The 18060-nt window shown below is 42.6% G+C and overlaps 1 protein-coding gene across 2 annotated transcripts; it reads right to left on the reverse strand.

The window, feature by feature from the left end:
• Positions 1 to 314: 314 nt before the first annotated feature.
• LOC106563325 (intracellular hyaluronan-binding protein 4) lies at positions 315 to 8137 on the reverse strand. 2 transcript variants are annotated; one of them, XM_014128837.3, is made up of 8 exons: positions 7660 to 8137; positions 6270 to 6378; positions 5806 to 5952; positions 5650 to 5721; positions 1979 to 2050; positions 1546 to 1726; positions 801 to 992; positions 315 to 610 (listed from the first exon to the last, which is right to left on the reverse strand). In XM_014128837.3, the coding sequence occupies exons 1-8, from the start codon at positions 7928 to 7930 to the stop codon at positions 545 to 547; spliced, it is 1110 nt and encodes a 369-aa protein (XP_013984312.1). In that variant the 5' UTR covers positions 7931 to 8137; the 3' UTR covers positions 315 to 544. The 2 variants fall into 2 exon arrangements, with proteins under 2 accessions (XP_013984312.1, XP_013984311.1); XM_014128836.3 differs by having other exon boundaries at positions 801 to 995; positions 7660 to 8136.
• Positions 8138 to 18060: the final 9923 nt, after the last annotated feature.

Consider the following 18060-nt stretch of genomic DNA (forward strand, 5'->3'; position numbering starts at 1 on the left):
AATACACCAAACAATTTACTCTAATGGGCCAAGTATCACATGCAGTTTTACATTTGTTTCTTATTTGGATGAGCGGTTGTTCGATGGCGTGAGGATAATTTGAGATGGTTTGTGAGGACTGAAATGGTCTCGACTCCCCCTTGTGGCTGATAAAGGCACGCTGCAGGTCTAGGCATGAGCACAAATGGCCATCAACTACAGTAATTCATGTGCTCAAATTAAATTGATACATTTTCACTGGAGCAAACAATAAGGGGTCCATCACCATGTCAATATACACAAGGTTGTACAAACTGTATCCTATACCAGACGTGTCAATGTCAACAGTGCATTTATTATTATAAACAGGTCAAGTATTCATATTTCCCATTACAATAAAAAGGCCATTCATCTGAACTCTAATTTATATACAGTTCTTTGGGATGTATACACGCAAACCAGTTTTCTTTGCTTCTCTTTGGAAGTGCAGCTCATTCCACTAAGGCACAGTACAGGTGAAGGGCCACCAATGGACTGGGCTCTGGTCTAATGCTGGTCCCTTCCTTTAGGCCAGGGCAGGGAAGTCCTCTGGGTCATCAGGGTTTGGTGCCTGTCCCTGCTGGATCCGAGCCTGGGGAGAATCAGAGTCAACTTAGTGGGATGCCTGCATCAAGATGTGGGTAAAGAACAAAGCCCAGCAGGCAATTGTAGTGCAATTCACAAATGCATGAGGCACCATGGATTGAAGACACTTTGCTGCCCTCTACTGTGGTTTGAAACCCTTCATGTACAGCCAACAGGACCCAGTCAACCAGACATACCTTTTCAGGAAGCTTCTGAGGAGAAACGGTCTCTGGCCGTGCGGCTGGGCCACCTCGTCCACGCCCCCCTCTTCCTCTGGTCCCCCGTGAGGGTCGTCCCAGGCTGCCAAAGTCAATCTTCAGCTTGGCTGTGATGTCATTGGCGGGGCGACGGAGAGATGCATCGTCATCCTCCTCCTCCTCAACCTGCTCCTGCTGATTCCCAGAACCCAGGCAACGCAGACAAAAACACTTAGCGAAATCAGTACCCTGTGATTAGGGTTGTAAAACTACTAGTAATTTAACAAAGTTACTGGAATTTTGATAATTAAATAGGTAATCTATGGTAACTTGTCATTTATACTTAAAATTTGTATCCTATTAAAAAATATATACCCGTGTCCATAAGTTCCTAGTGGATTCATTTTCAATGAAGTCTTCCAAGTATTTACTGCCATCAGTTGGCACCAAAACATTTACAGCAAGGACATTGAAAAATAAATAAGTGTAAAAAATATCCTTCAATATTGCATGCCAAAACCCTCATATTATACAAACAGTATTCACTTAATTGGTTATATTTAGGATAATGTTATACAGCATTGTCATTCTATTTAAAAAATATATTCAAGTTCCCAAAATACTGGTAGTATTTACCGGTAATACACTCCCTTTTGCAACCTTAGCTGTGATTCAATGAGAGGTACCAAACATGAAAGAGTGACTAAGCAGCCCGTATTTGCAGCATTTTACCAGGATTGCTCACCTCAACCTGTTTCTTGGACTTGTGGATGACCACTGAGTCAGAGGGCACAATGGTATCAGCCTTGCGCAGGTTGAACTCCTTCTTGGGCCGGTTCTGTTCTTGCAGAGCTTTCCACTCATCCAGAGACATCTCCACAGCAACCCCCACCACTGATTCCCCCTCGCCTTCATTCTCAGGGGCGCTGCAGAGAATCAACAGGTTACTATGGCATAGGAAAATTCAACACTCAAACTCATTCTATAACTAGAGTGAATTGTGAGTATTTAAAAATGGTAATGTCAGAGCATGTATAGTCTAGTCTTTAAAAAAAAAAAAATATTAATAATAATTCTGGTGAGTATTGCAGAAAGAATTAAGCTATACATGTATACTGTTTGCATGGTCACAGTCTGATTAAATCGTGGTGCTGTGCTGGTAACCATCTGTCACTCACAGATTTGCACCAGTCTCTGCCACCTCATCTCCGTCACCTCCCTCCTCAGTCGCAGCCCCATCAGCCGCCGCACTAAAAAAAAAGGATCAGTATAACTACGGTAACAATCATGCTAGACAATTCTCAGACGAACACTTTACACATTGATTGTTACACCACTCAATGAGGGCTTTTTAAATTCAGATTAAAAAGGAATACGTCGGCTTTAATTTATATTTTTTCTAGATAGAAGTCACAACATTGCTCCATCCTTCCAAATCTCATCTTGTTGGCTACTATTGGAAGTGTGGGAAACTTCAGTATCTGATTAGGTGTTCGGATGGGAGTACTGGCTGCTAACGGTTGCATTTGATTGGGTCCGAGTCAAAATCATGTTCCCTCTCAGGAGGGGCATTTTCTTATTTTATCCTTCTTCCTCGATATGTCCGCCAGGGGCGGAAATACCGGGGGGGGGGGACACGACCCCCCCATCCTGGGAAAAATATGATTTGTCCCCCCCAATATATCACTGAAACATAACTATGTAATTTAAATATTAATAATACGCAATGAAAGCAATTGTGCCGATTATAGACAATAGCGCGTTTTTAAGTTTCAAAAGATTGCGACCCCCCCACCCTTTGCCTCACAATGGTTTGATCCACTGCCAGTTCCTTAGCTTGCTAGGTAACAGAGAGGTCGTATCTACTGTCTGAAAGGCACTCAATGCACGTAACTGACGTGAGGTTAATACAGTCAATCGCGCACACACACTAGCTGAATATGCAGAGCTAGCGCGCAAATATTAACTATTAAGCTAGCTAGTACCTATTCCATTTATGTGGCGTCGTCAAAGATGGAATCTTTGCTATCGTCAATTTATTCCAAGATCAGCATGCAGATGATGTAAGTTAGTGCTTCAAAGTCCCTGTGATAAGGTTACCGATAAACTGAAATCCAAACTGAACAGAACTACTCTCTTCTACCATTGTCTTAAATATATTTAATGGTCTCGTTGCAAAAGCTAAATTGTGGCAAGGGAACTTTTATTCATTTATTTTATTTCACCTTTATTTAACCCGGGTAGCAAAGATTATAGCAAACACCACTGAAACAGAATTGGTGCTCGCTAGCTTTGCAAATTCAGCTATTGTTGGAAGCCAGCCAATATGAAACAAACTATTAAAATTACAAAAGGTTGCAGCATATGTTGTGTAAATGGTGAACTCATACAGCTGTCAACTCGTGTCATTTTAATCCGTTTCACATTTGCTAGCTACCTTTTAGATCGAAGCCCAAATAGAATGATTGATGATAGAAGCCCATCTCCTACTGTAGCCAGCCAGCCAGGTAGAAAAATGGCAGAAAAATAAGAGACGGACATCAGAGTATTTTTTTCAATACACCAAAACGCATAGTAAGAACCCTAGTAGCCTAATATCTCAAAGACTAGTTGATAAAAATGTTCATAAGAAAGAAATGAAATTCTAATGGAAATGTTTCACAATGATGTCATTAGGCAGAGCAGGCAACAGATGGCACACAGACAGCAGCGTTGGGGACAGATATGCAGGGACAGACTGGCAGAGACAGGGAGTCTCAGGTAAGTTTGTTGAGTCTTTGTTTGGCAACATTATGAAAGGTTCTCAATTTTTTTGACTTGTAAAATAAGAACATAATTGGAAAATGCCATGGATAGCCCCACTCTCAACTTAAACTGGTGACTGAACTAAGATTTGTTAAAGGCAATGGTATTGCTGTTGTGATTAGTTGTGTAGTTTTGGGTACCGGTAGTTAGGAGTACGGCAAACACCTTATTTCTTTGGTTCCTCAATATACATTTACCATATTACAATGTAGGCTATGTGTTACAGCACTACTTTTGGTGTCCCCCTCAGGAATTGCTCAAGAAAATTTCATGTAATTGTCCCCTCCAAAGTTGATATTAGATTTTCGCCCTCTATTTCGACCAAATTGGACAACATTTAAGTAGCCTGTGGCGTTAATTTGGCAACTTATGCTAGCTAGCTTGTTGCAAGTCAGAAATGTTTTTCTGAAAACCTCTGGACCGTCAGCCACGGGGAAATATTTGATTGGTTTTATAAGTGGCAACAAGTCACTAGCATCCTCCTAGACCAGGAGTTCCCAAACTTTCTCACTCAGGCCCCCCTTCCAACCTTGTGCATTCTACTATTACAACTGTCAAAAGTAAGTTGAAAGCCGGACTGACTTTTGGGGGGGACCCCACAACCCCCCATAGGGGGCGTGCCCCAGTCTGGGAACCACTGCCCTAGATTAGTGATGCACCAATGACATCTTTGGCAATACTGATATTTTCCTTCACAAAAAATAAATAAAGGGATGCAAGAACCAATATTTAATTTTTGCGGTCTTAAGCATTCAAGTAGTTAAATAGTTAGACCACTGCGTCCATGTGTGTTTTAAGGCACTGCATCTCAATGCAAGAGGCGTCACTACAGTCCGTGGTTCGAATCCAGTTTGTATCACATCCGGCCGTGATTGGGAGTCCCATAGGGCAGCGCACAATTGGCCCAGCATCATCCGGGCTGTTATTGTAAATAAGAATGTTCTGAACTGACTTGCCTAGTTAAATAAAGGTTACACACCACACTGACCAAAAAGTTATTTTGTTGGCATTTACGCATGTCCCCATTACCAGTAAAACAATCAAAACTCATTTCTTTCACTTACCTGCCGTGCTATTTTGTTGTTCAGCCGTTTCATTCTCAACCAGGATTTCTATGGAATGCCGTTTGGGTCTTTGCGTGTCAAAAAAGATGCGTCAAATAACACTAATCATAATCTGTTTAAGTAGCTAGCTAACTATATAGCTAGGTTTCATTTAAAATAACCCTAATTTACAAGACAGTTCTTATTGGATTTCACCTTGGAGTTCTCACTGAAATTTTCTTACTCTTTCAAATGACTGCTCGACTTGTTGACTGCTCGTGCCACACAGCAAACATTGTGTGGGCTAGGTTAGGAATGCTGTTGCACATGTAGTGCACAATTTTACGTGGCGTTATTACATCATGTACCTACGTTATACAAGTACACACGGTAGCTTTGACATCGGTTTTTAACATTGGCGTTAAACTAGACATCTACCGATACCAATATTGCCATTTTTAGCTAATAATCGGCCGATTCCGATATGTTTACCAATATGTCGTGCATCCCTACCCTACTGTAATCCACCCCTTTTTATATAGTCTTCCTGAGGAGAACTTCCCCAGGCTTTCGAACAGAATGTGAAATGCCTGGGCTTCAGAGGCTACTCCCCCAATTATAGCAGAGCTCTCCTATAGCTAGTTAACACTGCACTGAGCAAAAGCAAGGCGCTACAGAGGGTAGTGTGTACGGCCTACACCAGGCTGTGTCAAAGGCCCTAAAAATTGTCAGACTCCAGCCTCCCAAGTCAGACTGTTACCGCACGACATGCAGTACCGATGCAAGTTTGGAACCAACAGGGCCCTGAACAGCTTCTACCCCCAAACCATAAGACTGCCAAATAGTTAGTCCAACTAGCTTTGTTACCTGCATTGACCCTTTTTGCAGTAACTCTACACTCTACTGTTTATTATCTTTCCTGTTGCCTAGTCACTTTATCCCTATTGTTCGTCTACACCTGTAGTTTACAAAGCACCAACAGTCCTAGTGTGCATACTCACCTTATGTGATCCCTCATAGATCCCCAGTTACGTGGACCACTGCCCCCTCGCTTCTCCTCTGACCGCACACCACTGCAACAGGCAAATGCTCTAACGTCACCAACCTCTACTTCACGGCAAAATTGATAAGGGTTACGTGAGGAGTATTGTTCTTACGTTCTATCACTACCACTGTGGCGCTCAAACTCCCTCTTGCCTCTCTGGTCAAAGCCATCTGTGGATCTTATGTTGCCCCCGCCACGCATTCCTCTTCCACGGCCTCCACCTCGGCCCCTTCCAGGACGCTCACCCTGATCCACAGGCCTGTTGGGGTAGCGTGAGTAGTTATTACAGTCCTTGTGGCCAAGTGAAAACACATACTCTAGAACAACGATAAGCCTTTGTTCTATCCTAGCTGATTTGAGAAGACTAGAATGGGGTAAAGAGCATGACTGCTCCACCAAGGGTGCTGTTGGGCCAGGTGGAGTTTGAACTTGCATACAAGTACCCAGTTCTCAGATCTGCAAAGCAGTGTCAGCATAGAAAATAAACTGAAGGAAATTACACATGGGAATCATTGAATAGCCAGTGTCCCGTTTAATATGTGAAACCAGAAAAATGCCCAGCTCATGTATAACTACCTTTCAATAGAGTATCCTAGGGGTGCTTCACTGTCGTTCTGCCTTCGATCCCGGAAGCCAACTCGTCGCTCCTCTACATGGCCAGGTGCACCTTGAGGATATTTCGGACCTGCACATAAATTAAAAGCTTAATGTAGATGACAAATTATGCAACCAGCACCCCACACACACACACACACACACACAAAACCAGTAGAACAGCCAACTAATCCAGAGAGGATCCAATTACCTACAATGTAACCAAGAGCTAGCTAGCTTATAACTATACCTCTTAGGTATTATCACAAGGCCACAACTTGCTTGTTTCTACTGTTTAATGGGTAGCTATACTGAAGAAGAAAAAACCATTTCAAAAGGTTTTACTAAGCTACAGTTCATACACGGAAACCAGTCATGTTAAACAAATTCATTAGGCCCTATTCTATGGATTTCACATGACTGGGCAGAGGCCAAACCACTTGGTAGCCCAGCCAACCAGAATGAGTTTCTCCCACAAAAAGGGCTTTATTACACCACAGAAATACACACCGACCCCACAATCCTGCTGGTGAAGAAGCTGGATGTGGAGTTCTTGAACTAGTGTGGTTACAGTCCATGGTTGTGAGGCCGGATGGACGTACTGCCAAATTCTCTAAAATGATGTGGGGGCAGCTTATGATAGAGAAATTAACTTTAAATTATCTGGAAACAGTTCTGGTCGACATTCCTGCAGTCAGCATGCCAATTGTACTCTCCCTCAACTTGGAGACATCTGTGTCATGACAAAACTTCACATTATGAAAACAGTTTTGTCCCCAGCACAAGATGCACCTGTGTAATGATCATGCTGTTTAATCAGTTTCTTGACATGCCACCTGTCAAGTGGATGGATTATTTTGGCAAAAGAGAAATTCTCACTAAAAGGGATAAACAAAAAGTTACGCACAAAATGGGCTCTGGTCTAACTTTTGTCGTATGGAAAAGTACATTTTTATTTCAGGTCATGTTATTTCAACACTTTACATGTTGCGTACATTTTTGTTCAGTGTAAATAACCCAAATCCAGGTGTAAGCCTTCGTTAACTAGCTGACTACCGTGGCAGGTCTACTAGTTAGCTAGATACCTTCAAAGGCCTGTTCTGTAACGACAACTAGCTTGCATGTGATCGATTTAGCAGCAGCCTAGTTGATTGATAACTAAATTGCTAGCAATTCCACGACAGAAGCACTGATTCAAGTAAAAATAACTAGCTAGAGCAAACCCATGTTGCACCGAACTTGGCTGCCATCTACAGTAGTTAACGTTACATTCTTGGCTAGCTACAGTAGTTAACTAACCAAAACATCTAAAACCCAAAGTCCACAATCCCACAGAGTTCCTTCCGTAAACACGTTACATGGACAAACTTACCCTGTAAAGTTTTAACGTGTGCATTGTCGCATTCCCCAGCACTCAATGGAGTTCTCCTGTCCTTTTGAGAGTCCTTCTTCACAAGTTTATCTGCAGTGGCAGTTTTTTTAGGCTCATCTTTCTTCTTTTTCTTCTGCTTCTCCGCCTGAGCCTCGCGAATGATGTCGAACGGGTCGGCCTCGTCGTCTAAAAGCTGACCAAAGCGGTTTGTCACGGCGCACCCAAAACCAGCACTTTCGGTGTCGATGGGCTCTTCAACAATTCCCTTCATGTTGAGAATGTAATTTTCAAAAAAAATCTACTGGAATACAATCTGGACTACACCTCTAAATCTATTGACCTTTTTTACGAGCCGAAGAACTCAAGAACAAACATATTGACCCGTGATTAAATCACGACTATTCCCCCTGGCTAAAATTCGGACAAACTCACATGCATAGTTGGGCATGCGGTTCGTCCAAAATGGCGGATAATTTATATTCAACCCATAATATTACAATATTATTCATGAGGTTAAGGACACACCCCTTTTAACATCATCATCATCATCATCACAGCCATACAATATTTATTGGGCGCGTTCGAACGGATCACTTTTGTCAAGTTGGTGACTATCGCTGGTCACCACCTTGCGAAGTGTGTCGCATTCTGTGGATAAAAACGGTCCGACTTGCGACTACATGAACTTTACAACAACCGTGTCATCAAAGTTTCAACTGCATTTTTCCGCAGTTGCTCCTCACCAGCTTCAATTTACAGCCATCACCTGCATTGTGGAAGGCACTATTGTTAACCAATCATTAAGTGCTTTTGTTTGACCCACGCGAATATGACCAAAGATGTGACTGAAAGAGAAAGCAACTTTGCCACGATTCATATGTATACAGTGGATACAGAAATGAATGTGATATTTGAGGCTCTCCCCAATTGATAGTACAATGTTCACACATATTTACAGTTTGTGAGACATGCTTAGTTCGAAATTACAAAGAAAAACGTATATAAACAATGGCAACACTGCCATGTTGCACTGTGCCTTGCAGTTGTTAAACCAATCTGACTTTTTGGCTGTCACAGATTTTTTTATTATTTCATTTCACCTTTATTTAACCAGGTAGGCTAGTTGAGAACAAGTTCTCATTTGCAACTGCGACCTGGCCAAGATAAAGCATAGCAATTCGACACATACAACAACACAGAGTTACACATGGAATAAACAAAACATACAGTCAATAATACAGTAGAACAAAAGAAAACAAAAAGTCTATATACAGTGAGTACAAATGAGGTAAGTTAAGGCAATAAATAGGCCATGGTGGCGAAGTAATTACAATATAGCAATTAAACACTGGAATGGTAGATGTGCAGAAGATGAATGTGCAAGTAGAGATACTGGGGTGCAAAGGAGCAAGATAAATAAATAAATACAGTATGGGGATGAGGTAGGTAGATGGGCTGTTTACAGATGGCTATGATCTGTGAGCTGCTCTGACAGCTGGTGCTTAAAGCTAGTGAGGGAGATATGAGTCTCCAGCTTCAGAGATTTCTGCAGTTCCTTCCAGTCATTGGCAGCAGAGAACTGGAAGGAAAGACGACCTGAGAAGGAATTGGCTTTGGGGGTGACCAGTGAGATATACCTGCTGGAGTGCGTGCTACGAATGGGTGCTGCTATGGTGACCAGTGAGCTGAGATAAGGCAAGTCTACCTGGCAGAGACTTGTAGATAACCTGTAGCCAGTGGGTTTGGCGACGAGTATGAAGCGAGGGCCAACCAACAAGAGCGTACAGGTAGCAAGGGTGGGTAGTGTATGGGGCTTTGGTGACAAAACGGATGGCACTGTGATAGACTGCATCCAGTTTGTTGAGTAGAATGTTGGTGGCTATTTTATAGATGACATCACCGAAGTCGAGGATCGGTAGGATGGTCAGTTTTACGAGGGTATGTTTGGCAACATGAGTGAAGGATGCTTTGTTGCGATATAGGAAGCCGATTCTAGAGTGAATTTTGGATTGGAGATGCTTAATGTGAGTCTGGAAGGAGAGTTTACAGTCTAACCAGACACCCAGGTATTTGTAGTTGTCCACGTATTCAGAGCCGTCCAGAGTAGTGATGCTGGACGGGCGAGCAGGTGCGGGCAGTGATCGATTGAATAGCATGCATTTAATTTCACTTGCGTTTAACAGCAGTTGGAGGCCATGGAAGGAGAGTTGTACGGCATTGAAGCTCGTCTGGAGGTTAGTTAACACAGTGTCCAAAGAGGGGCCAGAAGTATACAGAATGGTGTCGTCTGCGTAGAGGTGGATCAGAGAATCACCAGCAGCAAGAGCAACATCATTGATGTATACAGAGAAGACATTCGGCCCGAGAATTGAACCCTGTGACACACCCATAGAGACTGCCAGAGGTCCGGACAACAGGCCCTCCGATTTGACACACTGAACTCTATCTGAGAAGTAGTTGGTAAACCAGGCGAGGCAAACATTTGAGAAACCAAGGCTGTCGAGTCTGCCAATAAGAATGTGGTGATTGACAGAGTCGAAAGCCTTGGCCAGGTCGATGAATACGGCTGCACAGTAATGTCTCTTATCGATGGCGGTTATGATGACGTTTAGGACCTTGAACGTGGCTGAGGTGCACCCATGACCAGCTCTGAAACCAGATTGCATAGCGGAGAAGGTATGGTGGGATTCAAAATGGTCGGTAATCTGTTTGTTAACTTGGCTTTCGAAGACCTTAGAAAGACAGGGTAGGATAGATATAGGTCTGTAGCAGTTTGGGTCTAGATTGTCACCCCCTTTGAAGAGGGGGATGACCGCGGCAGATTTCCAATCTTTGGGAATCTCAGACGATACGAAAGAGAGGTTGAACAGGCTAGTAATAGGGGTTGCAACAATTTCGTCAGATACGTTTAGAAAGAGAGGGTCCAGATTGTCTAGCCCAGCTGATTTGTATGGGTCCAGATTTTGCAGCTCTTTCAGAACATCAGCTATCTGGATTTGGGTGAAGGAGAAATGGTGGGGGCTTTGGCGGGTTGCTGTGGAGGGTGCCGGGCAGTTGACCGGGGTAGGGGTAGCCAGGTGGAAAGCATGGCCAGCCGTAGAGAAATGCTTATTGAAATTCTCAATTATAGTGGATTTATCGGTGGTAACAGTGTTTCCTAGCCTCAGAGCAGTGGGCAGCTGGGAGGAGGTGCTCTTATTCTCCATGGACTTTACTGTGTCCCAGAACTTTTTATATCCACATAATTTTCCTGCCTCATGATGCCATCTATTTTGTGAAGTGCACCAGTTCCTCCTGCAGCAAGCACCCCCACAACATGATGCTACCACCCTCGTGCTTCACGTTTGGAACCGTTCTATTTTTGTTTCATCAGACCAGAGGACATTTCTCCAAAAAGTACAATCTTTGTCCCCATGTGCAGTTGCAAAACGTAGTCTGGCTTTTTTATGGCGGTTTTGGAGCAGTGGCTTCTTCCTTGCTGAGCGGCCTTTCAAGTTATGTCGATATAGGACTCATTTTACTGTGGATATAGATACTTTTGTACCTGTTTCCTCCAGCATCTTCACAAGGTCCTTTGCTGTTGTTCTGGGATTGATTTGCACTTTTCGCACCAAAGTACGTTCATCTCTAGGAGACAGAACGCGTCTCCTTCCTGAGTGGTATGGCGGCTGCGTGGTCCCATGGTGTTTATACTTGCATACTATTGTTTGTACAAATTAATGTGGTACCTTCAGGTGTTTGGAAATTGCTCCCAAGGATGAACCAGACTTGTGGAGGTCTACAGTTTTTTCCTGAGGTCTTGGCTGATTTATTTTGATTTTCCCATAATGTCAAGCAAAGAGGCACTGAGTTCAAAGGTAGGCCTTGAAATACATCCACAGGTACACCTCCAATTGACTCAAATTATGTCAATTAGCCTATCAGAAGCTTCTAAAGCCATGACATTTTCTGGAATTTTCCAAGCTGTTTATTAAAGGCACAGTCAACTTAGTGTATGTTAACATCTGACCCACTGGAATTGTGATACAGTGAATAAGTGAAATTATTTGTCTGTAAAAAATTGTTGGAAAATTACTTGTGTCATTCACAAAGTAGATATCCTAACAGACTTGCCAAAACTATAGTTTGTTTACAAAAAATTTGTGGAGTGGTTGAAAAACGAGTTTTAATGACTCCAACCTAAGTGTATGTAAACTTCCGACTTCAACTGTATATTGTAAGAGCTTTCATTGTATTTTTATATGTCCCCTTTATTTATCATACAGTTCTAACTTGGTGTACAGGGAGAATACTGTAAGAATGGCCCATGTTCAGAATTCTGTCGTGGTACATTTCAAAAGTGCTGAACAAATAGTTATATTGACTACGTCCGTTCTAGCTTGCTCATTAATGTCTTAAATTGAATTTACGGATAGCCTTATCTCCACTCATCGTTCCCTTATGCCATAGTTTGTACATCTCAATTCTCGGTAGAAACCACGTATGTTTAAGCAAGTCAGCCACATTTGTTAAAGCAAGTCAGCCTTATCAGCTATGTTTTTTTAAAGGCCGTAAATGAGTCGGAATGAACTGTTTCGCTGCAAGAAAAGGCTCCACTGATAGCGAGGTGTAGCAGTGTTAATGATTCACTCCATGGTGCTGAAAAGAAAGCTCTACTTTTGGGACAGCTTTATGTAGGCCTTAACACTTTGTTGGCACTGTTTGTCACCGTTATAGTGCAATTAATGTATTGTTTAGTGTTGTGGCTTTACTGGCATGCATCTGCAACATTTCTATTTTTTGCCCCACCACGATTTACATGCTAAAATCGCAACTGCCTTGGTGTAATATTTCCATTGTAGAGGGAACTGTAAAATCCCTTGTACATCCACCACATGGATTTGCACTGAACAAAAATATAAATGCAACATGTAGATTGTTGGTCCCATGAAATAAAAGATTACAGAAATGTTCCATATGCACAAAAAGCTTATTTCTCTCAAATGTTGTGCACAAATTTGTTTACTTCACTGTTAGTGAGCATTTCTCCTTTGCCAAGATAATCGATCCACCTGACATGTGTGACATATGAAGAAGCTGATTAAACAGTATGATCATTACACAGGTGCACCTTGTGCTGGGGACAATAAAAGACCACTCTAAAATGTGCAGTTTTGCCACACAGATGTTTCAAGTTTTGAGGGAGCGTGCAATTGGCATGCCAACTGCAGGAACGTCCACCAGAGCTCTTGCCAGATAATTGAATGTTCATTTCTCTACCATAAGCCACCTCCAACGTCGATTTAGAGAATTTGGCAGTATGTCCAACCATCCTCACAACCGCAGACTATGTGAATCGCGTCGCGTGGACGGGCGGTTTGCTGATGTCAAAAGTTGTGAACAGGGTGCCCCATTGTGGTGGTGGGGTTATGGTATGGGCAGGCATAAACTATGGACAACGAACACAATTGCATTCTATCGATGGTAATTTGAATGCACAGAAATATGGTGATGAGATCTTGAGGCCCATTTTTTTTAAGGTATCTGTGACCAACAGATGGATATCTGTATTCCCAGTCATGTGAAATCCATAGATCAGGGCCTAATGAAATACTTCAATTGACTGATTTCCTCATATGAACTGTAACTCAGTCAAATCTATGAAATTGTTGTATGCTGTGTTTATATTTTTTGTTCAACCTGACAGAGCTTGAGAGAATCTGCAGAAAAGAATGGGAGAAACTCCCAAAATACAGGTTTGCTAAGCTTGTAGCATAATTTTTATATATAATTATTTAATTTAACCTTTATTTAACTAGGCAAGTCAGTTAAGAACAAATTCTTATTTACAATGACTACGTACCCCAGCAAAACACCCTATCCAAGACGATGCTGGGCCAATTGTGCGCTGCCCTATGGGACTCCAATTCATGGCCGGTTGTGATACAGCCTGGAATCAAACCAGGGTCTGTAGTGATGCCTCTAGCACTGAGATGCAGTGTACTTAGACTACTGCGCCACTCGGGAGCCCCCGAGACTCGAGACTCGAGGCTGTAATCGTTACCGAAGGTGCTTCAACATAGTACTGAGTAAAGGGTCTGAATACTTACGTAAATAAGATATTTCTGTTTATTTTTTATATATTTTTTTGCCAACATTTCTAAAACCTGTTTTCACTTTGTTATTATGGGGTACTGTGTGTAGATTGATGAGGGGGAAAAAATAATTTGATCCATTTTGGAATAAGGATGTAATGTAACAAAATTTGTAAAAAGTCAAGGGGTCTGAATACTTTCTGAATGCACTGTAAGTAGCCTGCAGAAGACATACAAAACACTCAGACACATTAAATAAGGCAAGTAAGTACTGTGTGGTAGGCAAAATATAGACCTTGGAGGAACCCTATGATCGCTGGGACAGACTCCTGTTCCTGCTGAACTGAGCCAGTTTTGAAGTAGAACTGTTACATCAATTCAGAAGGCACGGGAGGTCCTGGACATCTGGACATCACACTAAAGAGACATCAAAGTCAAAAACAGCCAGCCATGCACAGGGTCAATTAAGGACAAAGCATCAATGCAATAATCTGTTCAACTGCATGCTACCATGTTATTGTCATGTTGTGTTGCTACCATAATGTGTTATCATGTGTTGCTGCTATGTTGTTGTCTTAGGTCTCTCTTTGTGTAGTGTTGTGGTGTCTCTCGTCGTGATGTGTATTTTGTCCTTTATATATATTTTTCATTTTTAATCTCAGCCCCCGTCCCCGCAGGCCTTTTGCCTTGCATCATTGTAAATAAGAATTTGTTCTTAACTGACTTGCCTAGTTAAATAAAAAAATACACAGTTTCAGAAACATTAGGAACACCTTCCTAATATTGAGTTCCCTCAGAACAGCCTCAATTCGTTGGGGAGTTGACTGGGTGTCGAAAGCGTTTGACAGGGATGCTGGCAAATGTTGACTCCAAGGCTTCCCACAGTTGCGTCAAGTTGTCTGGATGTCCTTTGAGTGATGGACCAATCTTGATACACACAGAAAACTGTTGAGTGTTAAAAATCAAGCAGCGTTGTACTTATTGACATACTCAAACCAGTACGCCTGGCACCTACTACCATACCCTGTTCAAAGGCACTTAAATATTTTGTTTTGCCCATTCATCCTCTGAATGGCACACATACAATCAATCAATAACATTTATTTATAAAACCCTTCTTACATCAGCTGATGTCACAAAGTGCTCTACAGAAACCCAGCCTAAAACCCCAAACAGCAAGCAATGCAGGTGTAGAATACACAATCCATGTCTCAATTGACTAAAGGCTTAAAAATCCTTTAACCTGTCTCCTCCCCTTCATCTACATTTATTGAAATAGATTTAACAGGTGACATCAATAAGGGATCATAGCTTTCACCTGGATTCACCTGGTCAGTCTATGTCATGGAAAGAGCATGACTTATTTGCTCTATGATAAGAGATATATATTTTTTTTTTACAATGACAGTTTGTAATATTCCTCTCATTCAGAATGGACCTGTTTTTACTCCGCATCAGTTATCATATTTAGCACAATCCAACAAAGAAGACACACTATTTTGATCTCCAGCATTCTGACTTTCTATGTGATTCGTCAGTCAGCTAGGTTAGGCCAGCTCTGTTATTTTACCCAGTCTCTGTTCAGGTGAAGAACTTGCCCCCCCCCCCACACACACACACACACACACACACACACACACACACAAACACACACACACACACACAAACACACAAACACACACACAGCTCGGAAGTTTCATGCGTCAGATGAGTCTCCTCCAGCTACTGTCACAGACGCCAAGGCCATGGCAGTGTGGTATCCCTGGCAATGTGATTTTCCCAAATTAGTCACAAATCAGCATGCCAGAGACACACACAGCCACAACAAAGGAGAACTCCACACTGCTTTAGTATCAGAAAAACCTGCGACCCTCCTCTTTTGCTTCTGTCCTCCCTCTCCATCTCCTTCCTCTCTCACGTTCCTTTCCCCCTCCCTCCCGCCACTCTCCCATGCTCTGTTTAACGTTGGGTATTCCCTCATTAACTGCTACGCCTATATCAGGAACTCTCAAGAGCTCTGTGTAAGTTTTGGTCAGAAATAAAAAGATTGCATGCTACTGATAGCTGTTGTTAATGATTAGCCTGTGATTTGATGTCAAAGACCCCATAATCTCACAGCAGGTGTGAGGGGAATCAGCTGCAAGTTATAAAAGTGTTGAATAGTCAAAGAAAAAGCTCAGAACACACACAGTCCCACACATACCAGTCCAGGTACACTGTTGTTCAAAACATCCCCACGTACCAGCAATATCTCAAGTGTCGTATCCAGCCAAACACCTTGTGCCTGTCTCGCTCTCTCTGGCATTCCCATGTGAGCAGAGAAGCTGTGTGACCTGTCAGAGCAGCCCCAGGCAGAGACCTTGGCTCTCCCCTTGTATTTTTATTGGTCCTGACGGAGGACTGTGCATGTGAGCGCCACCTCCAGAATTTAATGAGAAGCACAAACCCCTCGTGGGAACACATGTTCCCAGCAGCAGGTCATAGGGCTGCTCGTTAGAGAGAGACGGGAAGAGGAAGGTAAGAGCAATAAAGGCAGGGTTGACCGTGGGAATAAATAAAGGGAATAAATAGACTTATATTTCCTTAGACTATGTACTGTATGCCGACACTGATGACATGGGTGATAGAATAGTACACTCAAGCGCAAATACCGGTAAAGTCAAAATGTCACACATGAGCACATGCACACACACACACTTTCATAGAATGGGTCTTCTGGTGAGAACAGTACATACGGCATGTGGGGACTTGACCCTGTGGGATAGGTCTGATAGAACGGACGCACTTATGTCATGATCTGTCAGGGCCTCAAACTGATTAGGGATACATTTCAAACACTGCTTTTGTGCTAGTGTCTGGATAATTATATGCTGGAAACACAGTCGTGTCTCTGTAAGGGAGGTCATAGTCATGTCAACACTTTACTCACAAGACCAGTTGCAAGTCGCTCACTGTCTGCATAATGCTTACATGTTACATTTGGATATTGAACTGTCTCGTCTTTCAGATGGGATTTTAAATGGGTGTCCTGACTCTCTGTGGTCACTAAAGATCCCACGGAACTTATGGTAAGAGTAGGGGTGTTAACCCTGGTGTCCTGGCTAAATTCCCAATCTGGCCCTCGTACCATCATGGCCACCTCATCATCCCCAGCTTCCAATTGGATCATTCATCCCCCTCCCTCTTCATGTAACTATTCCCCAGGTCGTTGCTGTAAATGAGAATGTGTTCTCAGTCAATTTATTTGGTAAAATAAGGGTTAAATAAAATAAATAAAAAGCTCTCTCACTTGTATAATACATCTGAAAATGATTCATATTTAGAGTTGTATAAATGTAATTATTGTTGTTCCTCTATGAACAACAACTATCACTGGTGCCAACAGTGAATAAATAAACTCGTCAGACAATCTGTGATGATTTATGTTCTGTGACAGCACACTCCACAGCTGCCTAGCAAACCGGTCACTCATCTCAGCTGCTCATGGCACGTAAATAATATGGCTCATAAATTCACAGCTCTCACTCCCTCAGTCTAATTGAGCAATAACTGAACTATAGGGGGTTTGTACAAGCTTTAAGGTAACTTGTTGGGACTCCTGTTCAGAACTGCAATCCTCTGCTAGCTGTGCTATCGGTATGTGAGTTTTGGAGCTTGTTTAATGTGAATCATACTACAATAACGCCTAGATACTCCCATGCCTGAGATCTTTCCTTACATTTTCAGCTCCGGGAGACGTCGCCCTGCTCGACATGCCTGTCGTGATCTCGGCATGTGATCCTTTGTTTCACGCCCGTTTTTCCTCCTCCAGCTTCTCAGAAACCCCTTTCCCGTAGATTGACGTTTATTGTCATGAATCTTGCACTGGAGGCAGAACGGAGTGATGTTCGCTAGATGGGACAGCTGCAAAGTCAAATTGGCTATAGGCTTATTGTAAAAATGTATGAAAACAAAAATGAACTTTTTTGTCTTAATTTAAGGTTAGGCATTAGGGTTAGCAGTGTGGTTAAGGTTAGGTTTCAAATCCGATTTGAATACTTTGTGGCTGTGCCAGCTAGTAGAGCTGCCTTCAGGGCAAGATTGATGACAATAAATGCCGACCTGCCCCCTTCCCTGCTAGAGGGTCCGGTCAGGGCAGCCCTGGGGGCGGGAGTCAGTGACTGCCCATGAATGGAGGGAGATTGAGTGACCAAGGCAACGTGAGGGGGAGTGTGATCAGGGAGATTACAGTAATACCACCCCTCTTTCTCTCTCTCTCACACAGGTTCCTCATCTATCCATCCAACTATACATAATCAAGTACTTCCACTTCTCTCCTTCCAAATCT

Source organism: Salmo salar, chromosome 11, assembly GCF_965601325.2.
Source record: "Salmo salar chromosome 11, fSalSal1, whole genome shotgun sequence".
Lineage (NCBI taxonomy): Eukaryota > Metazoa > Chordata > Actinopteri > Salmoniformes > Salmonidae > Salmo > Salmo salar.